This window comes from Peromyscus leucopus, chromosome 6 (genome assembly GCF_004664715.2).
Source record: "Peromyscus leucopus breed LL Stock chromosome 6, UCI_PerLeu_2.1, whole genome shotgun sequence".
Taxonomy (NCBI): domain Eukaryota; kingdom Metazoa; phylum Chordata; class Mammalia; order Rodentia; family Cricetidae; genus Peromyscus; species Peromyscus leucopus.
This window is the reverse complement of record NC_051068.1, coordinates 42,670,060-42,690,761: the sequence shown is the minus strand read 5'-3', so window position 1 is coordinate 42,690,761 and position 20,702 is coordinate 42,670,060. Positions and strand designations below refer to the sequence as shown.

Sequence of the window (20,702 nt, the reverse complement as noted above, 5' to 3'; positions counted from 1 at the left end):
CTGCAGCACTCGGGAAAGTGGCCCCTACACCTCCCCTGGGCAACACAGTAGAACTGGCCCTGATGATGCAGATGTGGGAGAGCCAGCCCTGAGGGTGTGAAAGCAGAAGAGGCCCTCCCCTTGCTCATCACTTCAAGGGGTGATAACGTTATATGTGTATAATGTTAACACATGTGAAAGTACAGTCTAGATTTCTAGAATTTCTCAGAAGATTATAACTCTCTTTCATCTGTTTATTTCCATCTTAGAGTTTAGAAGAAACCACTGCCAAATAGAAATCAGAAGGAAGAGAAAACCCCCTTGTCACATTATCTTAACAGACCAATCATTTTCATGACTCCTCATTCATTCCTATACCCAGTCAGTACTCATGCAATACTGTTAGGTTAATGTGTGGTTTTTGTTTTTGTTTTTTGTTTTTTGTTTTTTGTTTTTTTTTTAGCCTTCTCCTTTATACTTCTCTAGATTTTCCTATACAAACTCTACAGCGTGGGGCTGGGGAGATGGTTCAGTGGTGAAAACTATACAAGTATGAGGACCAGAGTTTGATTTCCCAGCACTCATATAAATGTGAGATGAGCATGTGTGGCAGACAGCCTATCGGCAGAAGCAGTATTCCAAGGAGAAACCAGCAAGACACCCTAGACAAATCAGCTCTTAGTTCAAGTGCAAGGCTGCCATCATTTATGAAGTGGTGTGTGGCCAAGGAAGACAGCCAATGTCAACCTATGCCCTTGATACCATAGGCACACATGTGCACATGTACCTGCCCACACACATGCACACAAACACACACCTCCACACTCCCTACATAACACAGTATCTTATATTTATTATATAAACAAAAATATGCTAACAGAAATTTTTTTTCGATTACATACATGCTCCTTCAACTATAACCGTCAGCACACATTTTGCACATGCTACTATTATTATCACCAGTCATCTGGGCCACACTTCATCCCCACCATAAGATTTCTCAGTAGTTAGCTAAGCATAGTCTCCCACTGACACAGGGAGAGCCTCTCATTCCTACTTCACTGGTGAACTACCGGGCCATGCTCATTTTCCCACAGCTGGCTTGGCCTTCCCAAGTGACCCCAAGGATGACTTCCTGACCCTAACCAAGTTGTCTCTTGGTCTGTCACATGCCTCACTGGTCTTCTTTTTCTGAAGTGTGGATGGTTTTACATATTCTTCCATCATACCTTCCACATGTTAGTGGCAAGTCTGAGTGACTCGACAGTTTCAAGAGAGTCTCCCTGAATGGCTTCCAAGTTTGAGGAAAGACTGGGTAAATGGCCACTCCTCACTGCTAACAGCGTAAGAATCCCTCCTGAGCTTAATAAAGGCTTAGTTCATGACTTTCTCAGAAAATCTGGGAATGACTCATCACTCTTGTTTGGCCCTTCCATTTCGTTTCATTTATTTATTATTTTCTTGTTTTTACATCCTAACCAAAGCTTCCCCTCCTTCTCTTCTTCCCAGTCCTCCTCCTACATCTGCTCCCCACCCACCCAGTTCCCTTCCTCTGTTTCTCCTCCGAAAAGGGTGGACCTCCCATGGATATCAGCCAGCTATGGTATATCAAGTTGCAGTGAGGCTAGGCACCTTTTCTCCTGTTAAGGCTGGATAAGGCAATCCGGCAGGAGGGAAGGGTTCCAAAAGCAGGCAACAGAGTCAGAGACAGCCCGCCCCCATTCTTACTGTCTCACATAAAGACAAAGCTACATAACTGTAACATATATGCAGAGAGCCTAGGTGAATCCCATGCAGGCTCCCTGGTTGTCGGTTCAGTCTCTATGAACCTGTGAGTCCAAGTTAGTTGATTCTGTGTGTGTGGGGGGGGGGTTGTGTTATCCTTAACATCTCTGGGTCCTACAATCCTCTCTCCCCCTCTTCTGCAGGATTCGCCAAGCTCTGCCTAATGTTTGGCTGTAAGTCTGCATCTGTTTCCATCAGTTGCTGGATGAAGCCTCTCTGATGACAGCTGGGCTAGGCAACAATCTTGTTTGTCTTTCTGGTTATGGGTTACCTCACTCAGGATTGCCAGTGAATTTCGAGATGTTACTGTTTTTAACAGCTGTTGTGTAAACATACCACATTTTTTTTTTAATCCATTCTTTGGTTGAGGGACATCTAGGTTGTTTCCAGTTTCTGACTATTATGAATAAGGCTGCTGTGAGCATAGTTATGCAAGTGTCCTTGTGGTATGGTGGAATTTCCTTTGGGTAAATGCTCAGGAAGGGTATAGCTGGCCTCCCTTTCTTATCTCAGCGACTGTTTCTGAGAAATTAACCTTTGGTTGCCAAGGCTACCTCTTAGAGAAGGTATGTTTATCACCCAGGAATATTGGTCCTAATCATTTGAGGAAATGCTGTACTAGAGACCTTAACATGGTTAGCATATTTTGTTGTCTTAATATTTAATATTTTCAAAGATGTATTTTTAATTATGTGTAGTTGTGTGTTTGCATGGAATTATGTGCACATGAGTGCAGGTGTCCTCAGAAGGCAAAGGCATGGATCTCCTAGAGCTAAAGTTACAGATAGTTGTGTGCAGCCTGACATGTGTTCTGGGAACCAAACGCAGGTTCTCTGAAGTGCAGCAAATGCTCTTAACTGCTAAGCCAACTTCCCAGACCTTATATTAGTATTTTAAAACTAGTATTTTATACTTTCAAATGGTCTCCACATTCCTTAGTCTTCTTCTCGATCAGGAATTGGAGTCAGGCGAGGAGGTTCCCGATTTGTGCAGCAGATTCCCATCTGCTATCCCGTTTGGGAATCTTCAGAACACTGGTATGTTTTTATCAGGGCCACAGTGACTGCATCCTCCAAGTGCCATAGAATTCAACAAGGATAAAGCAAAGGCGACAAAAAGCCACCTCTGCAGCCACAGGGAAATGCACGTGGATGGATGCTCAATGCCCCATCTCCCAACACAACACCTCAGGTGACTGTTTTGGTTTTCATTATTTCACAAATGAAGAGACATGAGTTCCCATGGTTAATATGCTCTGGCATACAGACATCAAAACCTGTGATCTACTTTAGACCTTGTGGAAAGGAAGCAAGTCAGGCCCAGGAGGTGGACTGTTGCAGCCTTCTCTCGGAAACCGAGGGCTTAATGACCCAGCCATATTCTGATTGTGGGCAAACCTTTCCAAGGCTCGAACTGAATGGCACTTCAATAGTAATGTTGCCAGTACCTGAAGTATAGAATTGTTTCTTTCATGGTACTTTGAGCCTAAGCACAATTTCCACAGAATTCTTACTTCAAGAACCCTTAATTCAGAAAAAAAAATGTTGGTGTAAATGACCTTGAAGGTTTGATCACACGTCCACAGACAAGACTCCTGGACCAAGACAGTGACTGTTTCCCCCTACTCTCCCAGCCTGGTTTGATCCTTGAAGTTCTCTGAGGGCACAGGCAGTCAGGCCCTCTTCTAGAAATAGTGACAGGTTCTGTCTAGACCTGTCTTTGCCTCCAAGCAACGAAAACACCTGAGCCCATTAAGGCTCTAAAAAAAACCAACCACCTCATTAACAAAAGCTGAGTGTTTGCCAGGGTTTGAGTGTGAAGCGTCCCCTCTAAGCTCACGCCTGATTTCCCAACTGCGGCTGCTGACTGGGGAGATTAGAGGCCCTTTAGGAAGTGAGGCCTAACTGTAGGAAGTAGGTAACTCGGGGAGGGTCTTACATCCTGGCTCTGTTTTCTGTCCTCTGTTTGCTTCTCATCTGCTGTCACAACGTAGCCAACCATAGGCTAGACTACAAACTCAGTAAAGAGCTGAAGTCACCATGCTTCCCTACACAGAACTGATCTAAAATAAATCTTACTTCTAACTTATTTCTGTGAGCTATTTCATCTAAATCAGAGTGTGGCAGTGTTTGTGTATCTGTCCCAAAACAATCTATGGTTCTGCATGAGTCTCTTTGTGCTACATAAACTCTATGATTGCAGTGCGTTGAATGAGAAATGTCCCCATTAGGATCTGGCATTTAAACGTGTGGTTCCCAGTTGGTGGCGCTGTTTGGCGGAGGTTTAGCAGACGCAGCCTTGCTAGAAGAAGTACAGCTCTGGGGGTGGGCTTTGAGAATTTAAAGCCCAGCTCCACTTTGCATTTGCTCTCTGCTGGGGGCTTTCATTTGAAGATGTGAACTTGCAGCTCTGCCACCACAATGGATTTCTATTTGTTTTTTATTTTTATTCATTCATTTGTTCATTCATTTATTTATTTTTGCTTGTTTGTTTGTTTGAGACTGGGTTTCACTATGTAGCTCTGGATGGCCTGAAACTCACTATATAGACCTCACTATGCAACTCTGGATGTCCTTGTCTGCACAGAGGTTCATCGACCTCTGCCTCATGTGTGTTGGGATTAAAGGAATGCGCTATCATGCCTGGCTCATCATGGACTCTTATCCCTCTGGAACTATAAGCCCACATCAATTCTTTCTTCTCTATATTGTTACCAGTCACGGTGTTTATCACAGCATCAGACAAATAATTAATATGGTAAAATTAGAAAGCTGAAAAACTACCTGGAGATTGAAGTGGTTAATTTTGCTTCTTCAAGGGAATGGACAGGAACATTAAAAATTTCAATTCAGAGTTACATTCGGCCATTTTTTTCTTGTTTCAATTTTTATTAAAATTGTTATTCCAATTAGTAAAACAAGAGGCCATGAATTTAAAAGAGAGCATGGGAGGGTATATGGGAGGATTTGGAGGGAAAGTATCATAATTATAATCTCAAAATAAAGTAATAAGCATGCTATTCTCTCCTGGGCTGGGACATTAGTAGCTTCCCGGCTTTGGTCAGTTATTCACTATGTAACTCTGCACATATGGCTCTTGCAGAGCTTTGTTCCTGGTACCCTTACTGATGACTCTCAACTCCCTGTCACTCTAGCTTGAGTGTCTGACACCCTCCCCTGAACTCCACGAGCACCTGCACTCACATGCACATAACCACACACATACACACAGTTTTTGAAAATAAAATCTTAAGGGCTGGAGAGATGGCTCAGTGGTTAAGAGCACTAGTTGCTCATCCAAAGGACCCGAGTTCAATTCCCATGGAAGCTTACAACTATCTGTAACTCCAGTTCCAAGGGATCGACACCCTCACACTGACCTACATGTAGGCAAAACACCAATGCACATAAAATAAAATAAATAAAATCTTAAAAGAGACAAACTTCAAAAAAGAATTTTGAATTTTCACTCAAAAAAAGGGAAATACTCATTCTAAAATCAACCATCAGAGGATATCACCAGTGAATCACACCATTCACCATATTAGCTTTTTTTCTTTGTTTTTAATTTATTCTTTGAAAATGTCATACATGTATATAGCATTTTTACTCTTTTTCATCTCCATACCTCTTTCATACCCCTCCCTCTTCTGTTGAAGCCCTCCATCACAAGAAGTCCCCGGGTTTTTTTCTTTATTCTTCTCTCATACAGTATATCCCAACCACAGTTTCCCTTCCTTCCATTTCCCCTCGTCCCCCACACATCTTCCCTTCAGAAAAGAATGGGTCTCCCAGAGATATCACCTGAACACTGAATATCAAGATACAGTAAGACTAGGCACAAGCCCTCATATCAAGGCTGGATGAGGCAGCCTAATAGGAGGAAAAGGGTCCCAAGAGCAGGTATAAGAGTCAGAGACACCCGACTCCCACTGTTAGGAGTCCCACAAAAACCCAAAGCTGAACAACCACAGCATGTGTGCAGAGGGCCTGGTGCACTCACGCAGGTTCTGTGGTTGCTGCTTCAGTCTCTGGGAGCCCCTATGAGTCCTTGGTGTTCTCCAGGTGTCCTGGACCCTCTGACTCTCACAATCCTTCCTCCCCCTCTTCTGCAAAGTTCCCTGAGCTCCTCCTAATGTTTTGCTGTGGGTCTCTGCATCTGCTCCCATCAGGTGCCAGAGGAAGCCTCTCTGATAACAATTGGGCTAAGCATTGATCTATGAGTATATAAGACTATCATTAGGAATCATTTCATTGACTTTTTTTTCTTTTATCAGTCCTGTTTGGTTCTACCCTAGCTCTTCCCAGGTTCCTGGCCATGCAGGCAGTGTTGGCATGGGCTCCTATGGTGATATTTTATTTGTGCTGAAATGTGATTTTATTTGTATGTTAATAAAGTTGCCTGGGGATCAGAGCCAAGAGCAAGCCATTAAGCAGAAGTCTGGTAGTGGTAGCACACGCCCTTAATCTAATGACATGGCAGGCAGAATCTCTGTGTTCAAGGACACAGCCAAGCGGTAACCGAACTTTTAATCTCAGTACCAACCATAGAGACGTGGAGGTCTGTATAGACAGGCAGTGACAAGGAAGTCATGTGGTTGGGTTTATAGCCAATGAGAAGGCAGAACAGAAAGGCAATAAAAAGACAGGACACAGGAAGGTGTCTCTCTCTCTCTCTCTCTCTCTCTCTCTCTCTCTCTCTCTCTCTCGAAGGACAGCATCGAGTGGTAAGATAAGGTGGTCTGAGCTCTTGGCTACTGCTCGATCTCTGGGCTTTTAACTCTTGATTTGGCTCTGTGTTTCTTATTTAATAAGACCATTTAGAATTACATCTACAGCCGGGCGGTGGTGGCGCACGCCTTTAATCCCAGCACTCGGGAGGCAGAGCCAGGCGGATCTCTGTGAGTTCGAGGCCAGCCTGGGCTACCAAGTGAGTTCCAGGAAAGGCGCAAAGCTACACAGAGAAACCCTGTCTCGAAAAACCAAAAAAAAAAAAAGAAAAAAAAAAAGAATTACATCTACAGGCTCCATTTCATAGGTTATGCCTCATGTTAGTACAGTCATTGGTTGTCCACTCCCACAAGCTCTGAGCCCCGATTGCCCCAGAACATCTTTCAGGAAGAACAGGTTGTGGGTCAAGGGTTTTGTGGCTGGGTTGATGTCCCAGTACCATCACTGGAAGTCTTGTCTGGTTACAGAACATGGCTGGTTCAGGCTCCAAATCCTCCATTACTAGGAGGAGTCCTCCTTAGGGTCACCTCATAGGTTCCAGGAAGTTTCCACTGCACTAGGTTTCTACATCATTCCCTAAATGCAGTCCCCCAATTCCAGTTGTCTCTCCCTGTACTCTTTCCCTCTATCCCTCACTTTCCCACCTGATCTCTCCTGTTCCCATCCTCATCTGCCCCCAGTCCACCCACAAAATCTATCCTATTTCCCCTTCCCAGGGTATCCATGTGTCCCCCTAGACCTCTCCTTTTTATCTAACTTCTCTAGGTCTGTGGACTGTAGTGTGATTATCATTTACTTAACAGCTAATATACACTTATAAGTTAGTATATATCATATTTGTCTTTCTGGGTCTATGTTGCCTCTTAGCCTTTTTTCCCCCACGACACTTATCCGGGGGTTATTAGGATCATTGCTGCTCTTCTTAAGAACCAGTGTTCAATTCCCAACACCCAAATGGCAGCTCACAACTGTTATCTTTAACTCCAGTTCCAGAGGACCCAATGCCCTCTTCTGGCCTCCACAAGTACTGCACATACATGGTGTACATAGTTAGATAAAATATAACAGGGAAAAGATCTATGTACATATAAAAACAAGTATTTGTAGAAGGTACTAATCTAATTTTTAAAATGAGTGAGTCCATGAAGTTTAAATTAGATATAAGTGTATGAAAATAGTGAATGGATGCGGGAGTGGGGAGGAAAGGGGAATCCATGGCTGATATGTAAAATTAAATTAAATTATAAAAAAAAAAATAGTGAATGGTGACCTCTCTCTAAATTCAAGTCTCACTTCCCAGAAGTAACCAGGGTCAATAGTTACTCCACATTGTTGTCTACATAAACTGAAGGTTAAGGATTTGGAAAAACGTTTTAGTACTTGCTGTACAAGCATGCAAACTGAGTTCTGGTCATCAACATCTATGTAAAAAGCTGGATATGGCAGCATTTGCTTGGTGCTCCCAGTACTAGGGAGACAGAGACAGGAGCATCCTTGGGGCTTGCTAACTAGGCACTATAGCTGAATCACTGAGCCCTGGGTTCAGTGAGTGTCCCTGTCTCTAAGAGTATGGTAAAGAGTAGAAATCTGATGTGCACATGTATACACACACACACACACACACACACACACACACACACACACACTACACATATTTAAAAACATATGTGTACAGGGACATCCTAAGAAGATAATCAGGGGGCCTTCATGATGGAGAGCAAATCTGGTTGCAGGATTTGAAGTCAGGAAATAGGAATTCTCTTCACCCTCCTTGGCTTCCAAGTTACCCTTGTGCAAATTCCTGCATGTGTGAGGAGCTGCATGCACCAAATAAAATGCTACAGGAACAGCAGCCATTCACATTTCCTCGGAGGTTCTACTCCTTGTTTTGTTATTGGTGGTTTGGTTTATGTTTGTGGTATTTCCTGATTTGGTTATGCAACTTATCTCTTGTTCTTTACAAAGTCACTAAAACCCAGTTAGAGCCCTCTATCTTATTGTTCTTTTAATGACTCCCTATTGCTTCCAGAAGAGAATAAAGGAACCTAAGACCAGATAAGAAGGTGAAACAGCCCTGCAGGAAACCCAGGCCAGAGGTTCCCAAAGAATCAAACCATTCTCATAGAACAGAAACCACTGAAGGTTCATCCTACTCTGTGCCCTTAATTGGACAAAGACAGAGGCAAGGATACTATATGACCCCAGAATGATGAAACATTCCTCTCTTCTATCCAGGATGAGTGACTTCTGCTCATTTATGTAACCCAGAAAACCTCTCTCCTACAAAGATGGTTGAGATATACAAACACAGAACCAGCACTTGCTTTCTTGAAACATACAAATAATAGGTCCTCACATCCTTAGCTGGTATCCAGCACTCACCCAAATCCTAAGTAAGCTTCTTTGTGTGGGAAGGAGATTGGTCTCATTGGTAGAATGCTTATTTAACAGGCATGACATCGCTCTGGGTTTACCTCCGGCAACATAAGAATAGATGAAAGAATGCATGCATGAATGAATAAAATGAAAACTCCATCCAATTCTTTGGGTATCATTAGTTTTGCTGAAGCAAGAAAAAGTCTAATTTTTTTGTACTACAGTGTGTTTCTGATGATGTTCACTGATGCATCTTGATCACACAAGAAAACTAACTTCATAGGAAGAATATTAAATAGTACTCTGATCTTCCAGAAACCCCTAAAAATGCTTGTCATGGCATGCTTCGTATTCTTCCATTCCCAATAAAGAATTTCATACAGTGAAGTAACATCTTTTTTCCACTTTACCATCAAACTTGTAACAACTAAAATTAATGTTTTTGTCTCCAATACATAAGGTTGGGACTTGCCCAAGTTTACTTTTTAAAAAAATGTTTAAAGAGCTGTACAGATGTCTTCAATTTCACCCCAAGAACACCCTGCCACAGGGAAAATGATCAAGTAAAGGTCCAAAAGCTTAGTTATCCTCCTCAAAGTATATATTAAAGGACTTAGGAGCTCCTAGGAAATTGACATTCCTTGAGCCATACAGTTAAGAGTATGCCCAGTCTGGCTCAGTGGTTAAAAGAGTGTACCACTCTTCAGAAGGCCTGAGTTCAGTTCCAAACACCCCATGTCAGGTGGCTCACAAACACCTGTAAATCCAGCTCTAAGGGATCTGACACCTCTGGCCTCCACTGACACCCACACTCAAGTGTACATGTCCACAAACATACACATAATTAATCCTGCATGAAGTGAAGGCCTGCCCAAGTCAGCTATCTGTGTCTTTTTAAAGCCCATCCATGCATGTTCTCATTAGAGATGATCAGAGTGAAAGAGTCATAACAGGCAAAACAAGACCTGGGGGCAAGTCCCTCCTCAGCTACGATTGATTGCTTAGTTGCTTAGTTGCTTTTCCACAGCAAAGGACTGTGGGCCCTCAGGCCCTGACTCTTTAAACCACTTCTAATCAGCCCCCTTCTCTCACTGTCACCATGTTTGGATTTACCTTATTCCCTAAACACTGGCTCAGTCTCATTAGAAAGTCAAGTTTGCAGCATCACCTCAAGGCTTCCCAACAGCACTAGCACTTCCTAGAAGGCAAAGAAGCTGCAGCTGTAGAAATAGGGAGATGGCCCAACAGCTAAGAGCACTTGCTGCTCTTGCAGCGGAGCTGAGTTTGGTTCCCAGCACTCATATCAGGGAGCTCACCCGGCCTGAAACACCTCTGCAAGCACTGTTCACCGGAGTGCAAAAGATGTATGCGCACACACATGTAAAACATCAAAACCCCTACAAAGCCACTGTCCTGATGTGACGATTGTGACTTTGATTTCAACACAATAGGTCACTGTCAGACCCTATGGCATTACTTGATTCACCACCAAAGCATAAACTTTGAGGTTCCAGTTAAGAATAAGTGTACTTCTACCAGATGTCCAGAACCATCTCCTTCCCAAGATTGCTAAAGCCTGGGCCTGCCTTCCCAGCAACTGCCCTTTTTTTTAGCTGCTTCTCCATTTGGGGATAATTTCTATCACCAGAGATGAAGGAGGAATTGTTCTTTCTTTTGAGGTCAGACTTCCAGGTTTGTGTAGCTTAAACTACAGTGGCCTCAAATTCATGACCCTACTGCTTCAGCCTCCATAGTTCAGGGATTACAGATGTGAACTACCACCTCCAGCTTCAGAGATATTCTAATAACAACACAGGAAGAAAAAGGTTCCCATCTCTTACCCCCAGAGGATTCTGAATCCAATACTGTAAAGAATATAGCTTAAAAACCATCCAGTGTAGCTTAGAAATGATTGACTATTATGTGACTTGGAGTAATGTAATGAATGTGAGATAGAAGTTTACCACCAGGCAGCTCAGGTAGCTTGGGATAGGCCTTGATGTGTTAATGAACTAACCTAATGGTGCTGATATGCTAGAGAACCCGCCATAAGCTGTGAGCAAAGCTACAGGTCCAGTAAAATACTAGCCTGTGTTTATACCCACTGGTGAGAGGACTGGAGAACCTGTGAGTGGCCTGGCCTCAATGATCATCACGGACTGGACCCACACAGGCCTGCCTGTCAGTGTTAGCCCCTGGCCTATGCTCTCAAGGATCTCCAGGACCTCTACCAATGCCATCCTCCAAGGGTGCCACAGTTGAAGGACTTCACAACCTACATGGGTCGAGTCTGCAAGCTTCAGAAGCATACTCGATAGAGAAAATTCCCCAGTGGAACCCTGCAGTAGCCTTCCTACCCAAACAACTGTTCCTCGCTTGGTGAGATGTCTGTTTAACTTTTATATTAACATGGTATTATAAGTAAAGTTTGTGTGAATAAACAGAGCACATTCGAAATACAAATCTTGAGTAGATATCCTAATTACTGAGTGCCTTATAGCCCACAGGCCCTTACTCCCTCTGACACTATGCAAATCACTACCTCATCACTACCTGGAATGAGTTTTAACAACTCATTCCAGGGTCTATGGATTAAAGCCTGTTTCACTAACTCAGAACCTTTGCTTTTTCCACTGAACCTGCTCATGTAACAGCTTCAAAAAGAGGTCACTTCAAGAGACCATACGGCTTTTAACTGAGCACTATTGGATGAGTTACATAAAGATACAATTGCCAAAGAATGTAAGGAAGGGTTTCAGTTCTTTTAATACAGAATATGATATGGAGACAGCTTTTTAGGGTATAGCATTAAGAGTATCTTCAAGCAGACTCTATTTAGAGCAAACACTATAATTAGCACGTCTATGAACTGTCAATAAATGGATCAAACATTTGCACAACTTCCAGATGAAAACGTAAATGGAACCCTCAGTCACTATTATTTGTGTATGCACTTGACCCTGACTATGGAAAGGCTTCTGTACATCCACTGTAAACATGTTAACTATAACCTATAATCAAAGTTTGTGTGTGTGAAGGGGGGGGGGGGGGCGGTAAAAAGAAATGTCTTTCATTCCCACAATTTTTTGCTTCTCAATGGCATCTTCTCTCGTTTTTTCTCTAGGCTGCTCCTTCTAAGTTCACTGTGTTCATGAGGACTAGGACTCAGGCTTCTCTTCGTCTTCCTGGGGTTCTAACAAGGAAAGGCCACATTTTAATGAGCATCAATTAACTTTGCTCAGCAGCTCCAAACACAAATATTCCTATTCTGAGTCTCAGAAATAGTACTACAAAAATCAGCATGAGATTTGCAATGGCTGTAGACCACGCATCCAACTAGTAATCAACCCCAGTTGAGAACACAAAAAATGAACATTTTCTTCTTTTCCTGTACATAAAGCCCTTCTCAAACAGCTGCAGTTAGGATGCACACTCCAAGTTCACACAGAAGTACTGCCTGCCTTACACACAGGCACTGGGTGTGACTCAATACTGCTCCCTACTCCCCACTCGACCCCAATGAGAAAAAAACCAAATGCCGTCCAGTAAGCAGAACTCCTATTCATTCAGAGCCCTTGAGTATCTGGAAACCCCTACACCATATTGGCAAAGTAGAAAAAGCCTGATCAGAAAAGGAGAAAGCAACGAAATCAGTCAAAATACTTCAGTGAGGTCCACAGACTTGCGATTCTAGCACTGAGAAGGTGCAGACATGAAGGAGGACCAGGAATTCAAGGCTAGCCTGAGGCTACATAGCCAGTTTGCAGGCCAGCCTAGGCTACATGGGAACCTTGTTTTACAAGAACAAAAGTTTCTTATTCAATAACAAATTCATAGTTCATGTTTTACTTTAAGAAAAATTACAGCGAAAACAGGTTAGAAGGCAGCAGAACCTATAAGACAAAAATACTCAAAGCCATCGAATCAGTTTAAACATCTGAAAACTGATCAGCAACTCTGGGGAACAAGCAGCTGTGTGTCATATGGGCAGTCACTGTTGACAATTGTGTCTCATTCTTGAGCCCGATGACAGGAATAGGAGACTGACCCGAATTGCACTATTAGATGTTAGACATTTTCTTTTTGTTTAAAAACTTCCAATTTTTTAGAAGCTTGTTTAACACAGTCACTAAATATGTGTGCCCATGTATGTATGTCATTTTTGGTACTTCCCCAATAAAACACTATAAAAATCTAGTTCAATTTATTAAGTCTTCACCACTCACAATCAAACCGAAGCTGTATCAGAAAGAACCACAAGATGGAAATTTCTTGCACTTAGCTAAACACTTTTTTATTCCACAAACATTTTTCTTAGAGTGAATGACAATCATTGTAATGTAATTAGACAAGGACTCCTTGACAGGGGGCTCTTGGTTTTCTACCATTTTACATAGCCACATTAAGTGGGAATTCGTAAATGGTCGTCACTGTCGTTGTTTAATTTAAAGAACAATTTGGCAGTGATGTGTTAAAACACAGGCACAGTACCCTAAAGATTTAACATACTGTCAAGGATAGAGTAGGATCCCTGGATTCTTCTTAGGACCTAATCTACAAACACTCTTTAATATTGGTCACAAGTAGTTTACAAAATGAACAAAAAACTTACCCCTGATACTAAACACAGTATTTTTAAAATGAAGAATGACAAATTTTAATTTATAAAATGTTCAAATTTAAACTCAGAAACATTTCTTACTTTAAGCTGCAGTAAAGTAGTAAAACTTCCCAAAATACAGTTGAACTTACTAATTTTCTGAGACAACAGGAGGCCATACCAGGTCACTAACTGGAGCAGTAACAAGGCAGAGCCCTGTGGCTGGCAGCAAGCATGAGCTCATGGTTTCTGCCCACGGTTTCCTCTAATCTCTAACAGGACATGGGTTTGTACTGCTCGTAACACAGTTCCGACAAGTAAAGAACACAGCATTGGTGATGCAGCTCTGTGGACAAATGCTTGTATATCAGGCCAAACACACTGGGTCTGACTCCCAGCTCTACAAAAATAATACACAGATTAGTAAGGCTAATCTATATTTTGAGAAACTAAAGACTTACATAAGATAGCTATTCAGAACACAATGTTTGTGGCGAATCTTAAAAGCACACATGCATATATACATCTTTAGCTGCTCATTTAACTAAAAAGCTACCCAAAGATTTGTGTCCACTGTTAACTGGACAAGATGTTGACATATCCCTACACACTTATTGGAAGTTGATTAAGTTTCTTGTCCAGAACTCCTGATGATATATGCAATTTCTTGACAACCTGAACATGTCCTGTTCTTTTTGTTCTTGCTTCCCATTTTTATAAACACCAAGACTTAGTGACAAATTATGAAATCATCATTTCCTCCTTTATGAACTTCACTGAAGACAGAAGAAATTTTAGTCATTTCACATTAATTTAGCAAATCGATTTTATAGCCAAATCATTGCAACATAAAAGACATGGCAGCATGTCACTAACAATTACATAGTGATTCACAAAAACTATACTATTCATTTCAATTAACAAAATAGTGCTTTATAAAAAATGTTCAGAGGATGTTTACATTCATTTCATCTAAATGTCAAGGTTGTAATAGTCACCACAGTCAATGTAAAGACAAAACTAACTTAAAGTATGTGACTCTACTAGATTACTGAGGTTCAGGTTTCTCAACAACTCATTTTGGTGCTTCTGAATGTAACATATGAAAGAAATAACCAGCCTCCCTAAAGTCTTGTAACTTTACTATAAACAAGGCCCAAAGCTGCCACAAGATTTACAGGAAACAAAGACCTTAGATAAGTTACGACGGTGCCGTTCAACGACTCTAATTGAGAAGGCATCTCTAGTTCTAACAGCTAATCACAAGGCACACTCCTAAAGCTTCTTCAGCTGGCACAGGAATAGCTCAGTCTTAGTTCATGACAAAGGAGTCTTGGAACTGAGATGGCGACAACACAGGGTAGACACCTTCTTGTCAAGAGAAAATGAAAACCAGTAGAAAACAGAGGGTGAGTCCATGCAGTTGCTCGACTCTCACGTGGGTAAAGATGTCAGCTGTCTGACAGATTCCCTACCCACACAGGCTAGTACGCTGACTTCTGAAGCATAGATGCAATTACATCCAAAAAATGTGGCCCCATGACCTGAACTTAGTTAATGTGGATATCAGCAAAACTCTCCAGGCTTCATTCCTCACCCTGAGTAGGAGTTTAAACTCTAACAAGAGGCCAGGTATATCCCTTAAAGTAACTTCTTCCCACTGAGAAACTTAAAAATGGGGGTGGGGACCATCTCCATTCAACTCTAATTTAGTCACCTCTGAGTTTTGTCTGTTTTTTTTTTAATTCCTCAGGCAACAGCAACCAAGGATGGGATCCACTTAAGGTTAAGGTTTCCATGGGATATGACTTCTGTATACAGCATGTCTGCTGTTGAAAGGTAGCATCCTGACACTCTGGGAACTCTTCATCTAGCTGTTAAATGTTCATAAAGCCATTACTGTGGTGAAAGCCTCCTGTGACAAGAGTGTTCCTCTGCCATCTGGTACAGCTACTTCAATCAAGACAAGAGAGAATTCCCAGATCGAAAACACTGAACCTGTACTCAGTTTCCAGTTCAATCTAGACGTGGGCCAATTAAAAGACTACATAACACTGGCGTAACCGTGAAGGCTTGCCTTCCAACAGCACTCCGAAGATCCTCAGAGAAAAGACAAGAGTGTGTGTGGGGGGGGGGAGGTGTCATGCGAGAGAACAGTGTGAGAGGCAGTCAGAACACTGGGAGTGAGAAATGTCAGAAATGGTGACATTCTGAAAGGCAATGGGACGTCCAGAACTCCTGTGAGAGACAATACCGTGACAGTAATTGATCCGATTAGCTGTACAGAGATAAAGTCTACCTTATCTCTTGAACACAGAGTCAGAAAGTCTGAATTCCAGCTGCTGCTCTGCCAACAGCTAATAGTTATGACTAGTATTTGTTGTCAAAGCTGAAACATACTCTGGCAGCTCTTCTAAAAACATAGTAGAGAGACTGGTCCACAAACACTAATGAGCATTTTCAGGTATCTGACACGACCAAATCTTGATAGTATGTATGTTCTTCAGCTGGCAGCGGGTGTGTGTGTGTGTGTGTGTGTGTGTGTGTGTGTGTGTGTGTGTGTGTATGTGGGTTTGTTTTAAAAGAAGTGTAAGAACTATCCAGCTTCTCCACTGTCTCCTGTTACACTTTCTTGTTTATAACTAAGAATGCACCTAAGCATGTGGCTCAGCTGGTAGGGTGCTTGCCCAGCATACACATGGATCTTGGTTCAATCACCAGTATAGCATAAACTGGACACAGGAATACATACCTCTAACTCCAGGACTAGGGAGGTGGAGGAGGGTCAGATGTTCAAGGCCATCCTCTAATACATGATGAACCTGAGACTGAGCTACATAAATTCTGTCTCAAGGAGAGTAAGAATGAATATTCAGGGTTGGGTTTGATGTTGGAACTTCGTAAGATGAGATAAATGGATTAAACATGACTTGTCCAGGTCCACCATCTATTTAACAGCAAGGCAAAAAAGCAAGATGGACAGTGCTGCCTATTTCACTTGAATATCCTTATTTTCTATATAAAGTAGACTTCAGTTATTCACTGAAACTGACCATCAATAGCTAAATCCAAACAAAGCAAGGAAATCAACTTTTATGAGTTATGACTGCACACGGTTATTCCAAGATGGAGAGAAACAGTACAATCCTGTCATTTAGATAGACCATCTGAGCAAAAAATAAACAACCTGTAAGGTCATATGATTTGAGGGCTAGAATACATGTAATAGAAGGATGGCAACATCCAAGAAAACCTGGCAGTTGGTTCTTAGAGTCACTGGTAACCATTTCCAAGATGAGTCTGTCTCCTTGACTGTAAGATTTTCAGCAGCTCAGATGAACTACTATGACGTTATCACGTAAGCAATACAGTACAAGGCAAAAATGACCACACAAGAAGACAGACAGTAAGATGAAAATAATCTCTCAATCCCAGAAAGTTTCTATGTCATGTGCAGGTATGTTTTGAAGAAATTATTTTTTCCAGAGTAAGGATTACATAAAAAGACATTTAAGAGAATGCATTAGAAAAACACTAAATACATTTTAATCCTAATAGGTCTGAGATTTGAGGATCATATATACCAGCAATGTCCAGAATGCAAAGACTACAAGTGAGCAGCACTTCTAAATGTATATAACCACCTGACCAGTTTTACAGAGTATGGCAATAAACAGTGAGCCATAAAACAGACCTCAGGGAAAGAACATTCATATATTCTTCCGAATTCCTGCTGTTTATACCACAGACATTTTTGCTACAACAGGAAGGGTTTTCATGTATCGAACATGCACTGACACCTTGGTAAGCATTTTATACAGGTTAGTTCCCATTCAGAAATAACACAACTCTCAATCTGCTTAAATCTATCACATCCTTCTTATAGAAGTCTGTCAGGAGAGCATCCTCACCAGGACAGACAAGGAACACTTAACCTTCCACAGAAGGAAATACTTTGTTCAGGTCTGGATGTCTGCTACCTTTCCCTCTTGGTTCAACAGTAGTTTCTGGCTATCCTCTGGACTACCCAGGAAAGATGATTTCTGCTATATATCCTTTTGTTTTATTTAACACTGAATCCCAAATAGAAATTGGTACTAGGCAACAGACAGCAACCTGAGGTAAAGTTGAGTCTTTTTACTGCCTTTCCCAGGCTTGCATGACTGTCATAAAGAACCTGTAAGGAACCGTTGGCAATGGCACCAAGTCCTGCACTGGCCTTGAACTCTCCCCAGAAGCCAGCAGAAAATGGGCTAGCAAACACTTGACATCAGTTGAGACATCTGCGCAGGAAGCAATAAGCCTGTCTGCAGATCTAGGTGTCATTTACATCTCTTTCCTAAATAATAGAAATATTTCCTCTCCCACTTAGATGTGGTAGGGATGGATCATGGCTTCTGTGACCGAGTCCTCTGACCAGGCAAACAAAAAGAACACATTCTCATCTTAACCTTTTGAGACAGCCTCTTGTGGGAAGAGTGTAAAAACTCCTTCTACACAGCTGCTGGAGCTAGTGACACAAGGCTGGAGGATAAACTCCTTGTTTATATCAACAAGACGAACGTGAAAAGCATGGCATCTGTATGAAACATGGTTTGAAAGGCTGACAGCACTCAGGTCCTCCCTGCCATGGCTGTGACAACATAGTCACACTCTAAGTACTTCCATGATAAATTCCTGGTGTTCTACATCGTGGAAGAATCTTACATTTTACTTCCCTAGTATCCTGCCTAAAAGTGTCTAAACAGCTTTCTTATTCCTTTCTATGGTATGTACAGCTCTTCCTCGCCCTTTGGAGAAATAAAATTCCTTACGGGAAAATTCGGATTCTCCAAAAGGCACACACAGTAAGCCATAATGGTAATTAAAGGATGTTTCTAATAGCAAGCAGACAGAAGCCACAGTCACCTATCGTCATAGACAGACATCAAGAGTTCATAAGAGAGTGAGGCAAAAGCAAGCAATCTGTCTGCATGTGCAATGGGGCCTTGATTATTTACCCACACATACAAACTCTTCATTCCCTTTAATCATGCCCTCTCAGCACTTAAGCCATGTATCGCTGCTATGAGAACTCAGATATGAAGGAGCTGCTTCAGCAACATTGTTCACAGCACTGCATGTCATTAACAAGTGGTTTCTAATGAGCCTCAACTGCACACACTTCTTCAACAATAACACATTTATTACTCCCACTCAGTGGTTCCCGGGGGCTTTGACGTTAGGTCATACATAATTCTAGAAATTCCAGGAATCTTCTTTATCTCAGTGACCATCTTTAATACCACCTGTTTACAAAACAAAGATTACAAGAAAGAATGATTAATAATAATAATAATAATAATAATAATAATAATATGATTCAATAATCCTAAAGGGCTTATTCTTGTACCTTAAAATTTAAAGGAACTATTTTGGTTATCATTCTATATTTAAGAGGGACAGCTTTGATTAAACTTAGATTATTTCTCTCTATAAGTACAGTGACTTAAAGTCAGTACTCCTCAAAGTGTTTGACGTGGCAACAGCATCCAAGCAATGTCACTGTATAACAATTCCAACACTACCAAATGTCACACGAAGCACTCTATAATATCCTTTGTCAAAGACAGCTTGATCCCTTGAAGATCTGACAAAATGGGCCATAAGAAAAACAGATGCTAAACATTCCCCAACCAGCCATCCAGCAAGACCCTGCCTAACACACTAGAGCACTAGAGAACAGTTCAACTTTTTCACTGCTGCTATATAAATAACTCCTTTGGAACACTTTGGTGGAAAGACAAGGAAAGTGGTGAAAAAATGGAATCCTAGGGTTCAATTGCTACAGTGTTTACCTAGCATGCACAAGACCCTGGATTCAATCACCCACAAGGTAGCACATTCCTAGAACTCAGCACTTAGAGGAGGAGAAGGCAGGAGAATCAGAAGTTCAAAGTTATCCCTCAGCTAGAGGTTCAAGGTTATCCTCAGCTAGAAGTTCAAGAACAGCTCAAGATACATAAGACTCCCATCTTTACAGCCCAAGATACATAAGACTCCATCTTTAAATAAAGAATATAATTGTTAAAAAAAAAAAAGAATATAATTGTTAATACCATCAAATCTCATTCTTGTTTCTTAAAAAGACCAACTCATCTCCACTCCTAGGATTATGACCTTTATATAAGAAAACTATTTATAGCAACTAAAAGTCAGCAGGACTAGGTTACTTTCCATGTAGTAACCAAATTAAGCATACATCTGGAAGCTGTATTAGATGTAAAGTCCCTTTCAGCTACACTGTATTAAATAATAAGTAGAGACAGAAAGGAAAAATGAGAGAATCTATTTTACAAAAATCAATCCTAAAAACAAACTTTGTCACAGCCTATTTGTATCACTGTACTACGTAATGTATGAGGCATTGATGTGTATATTGGAAGTAACATAAATTACCTCTACAGGAATCTCATTGCCAGGTGTTGCAGGTATACCAGTCATGAAGTCACTAGTAATAAAGGTTCGAATAACCACAGATCTCTGGCATGAAGGCTGTTTCTGAAGTGGATCTCGATCGAAATGTAGTGGGGTCAAAATCACTGGCATCTGGCTGATTTTCCCAGCATACCCTAGAGAAAGGAACATACAGTGCTTATTATCACCACACTCTGGAGAAATACTCTAACCTAGCTTAAGGAAACCCTACAAAGAATCTCCAGCATATCTCTCTCTCTCTCTCTCTCTCTCTCTCTCTCTCTCTCTCTCTCTCTCTCTCTCTCTCTCTCCTCCCACCACTTGCACACATTGAGACACACTCATCACACACCAAATTCAAATACAGCACTGACAGTGGATGCAACAGGACTTTTATTATGTAGATGTGGTAGTTCACATCTGTACTCTTGGCACGTGGGAGAATGGGACAGCCCACTTTCCCAGGGGAAATATAAGGATAGGTAGCTATAAACCTCGGGTCAAATTTTACTCTCTGTAAAACCAAGCTTTAAGAGTATTTCTGTTTAAAGACACCTAATTTAAGATTTATTTTATATCTATCAACACTGAACTCACAATCAATGACTATTGACACCTGCCTTGACTTATTTAACACATGGTTCTTCAGATGAGGCATACCACAGCTTCCTCGTGTTCAGGGGTCCAGCTAGCTCTTTGGTATTACACTGCAGGATGATTTCTCAATAGCAAAATCATTAACAAACAACCCTGCAAATGTTAAAAATACAACAGCA

General features: G+C 41.5%; 1 protein-coding gene across 2 annotated transcripts in view; it reads right to left on the bottom strand.

Annotated features, from left to right (window-relative positions):
- Nucleotides 1-13,142: 13,142 nt before the first annotated feature.
- Gmps (guanine monophosphate synthase) overlaps nucleotides 13,143-20,702 on the bottom strand; it is a 69,079-nt gene continuing 61,519 nt past the window's right edge. Inside the window, exons 15-16 of one of the 2 annotated variants that reach the window (XM_037206636.1) lie at nucleotides 19,909-20,081; nucleotides 13,143-18,758 (exon numbers count right to left, since the gene is read on the bottom strand). In XM_037206636.1, the coding sequence (XP_037062531.1) occupies nucleotides 18,657-18,758; nucleotides 19,909-20,081 (275 nt within the window). In that variant the 3' untranslated portion in view covers nucleotides 13,143-18,656. The remainder of the gene's footprint in view (nucleotides 18,759-19,908; nucleotides 20,082-20,702) is intronic. The other variant, XM_028894528.2, reaches the window with a different exon arrangement.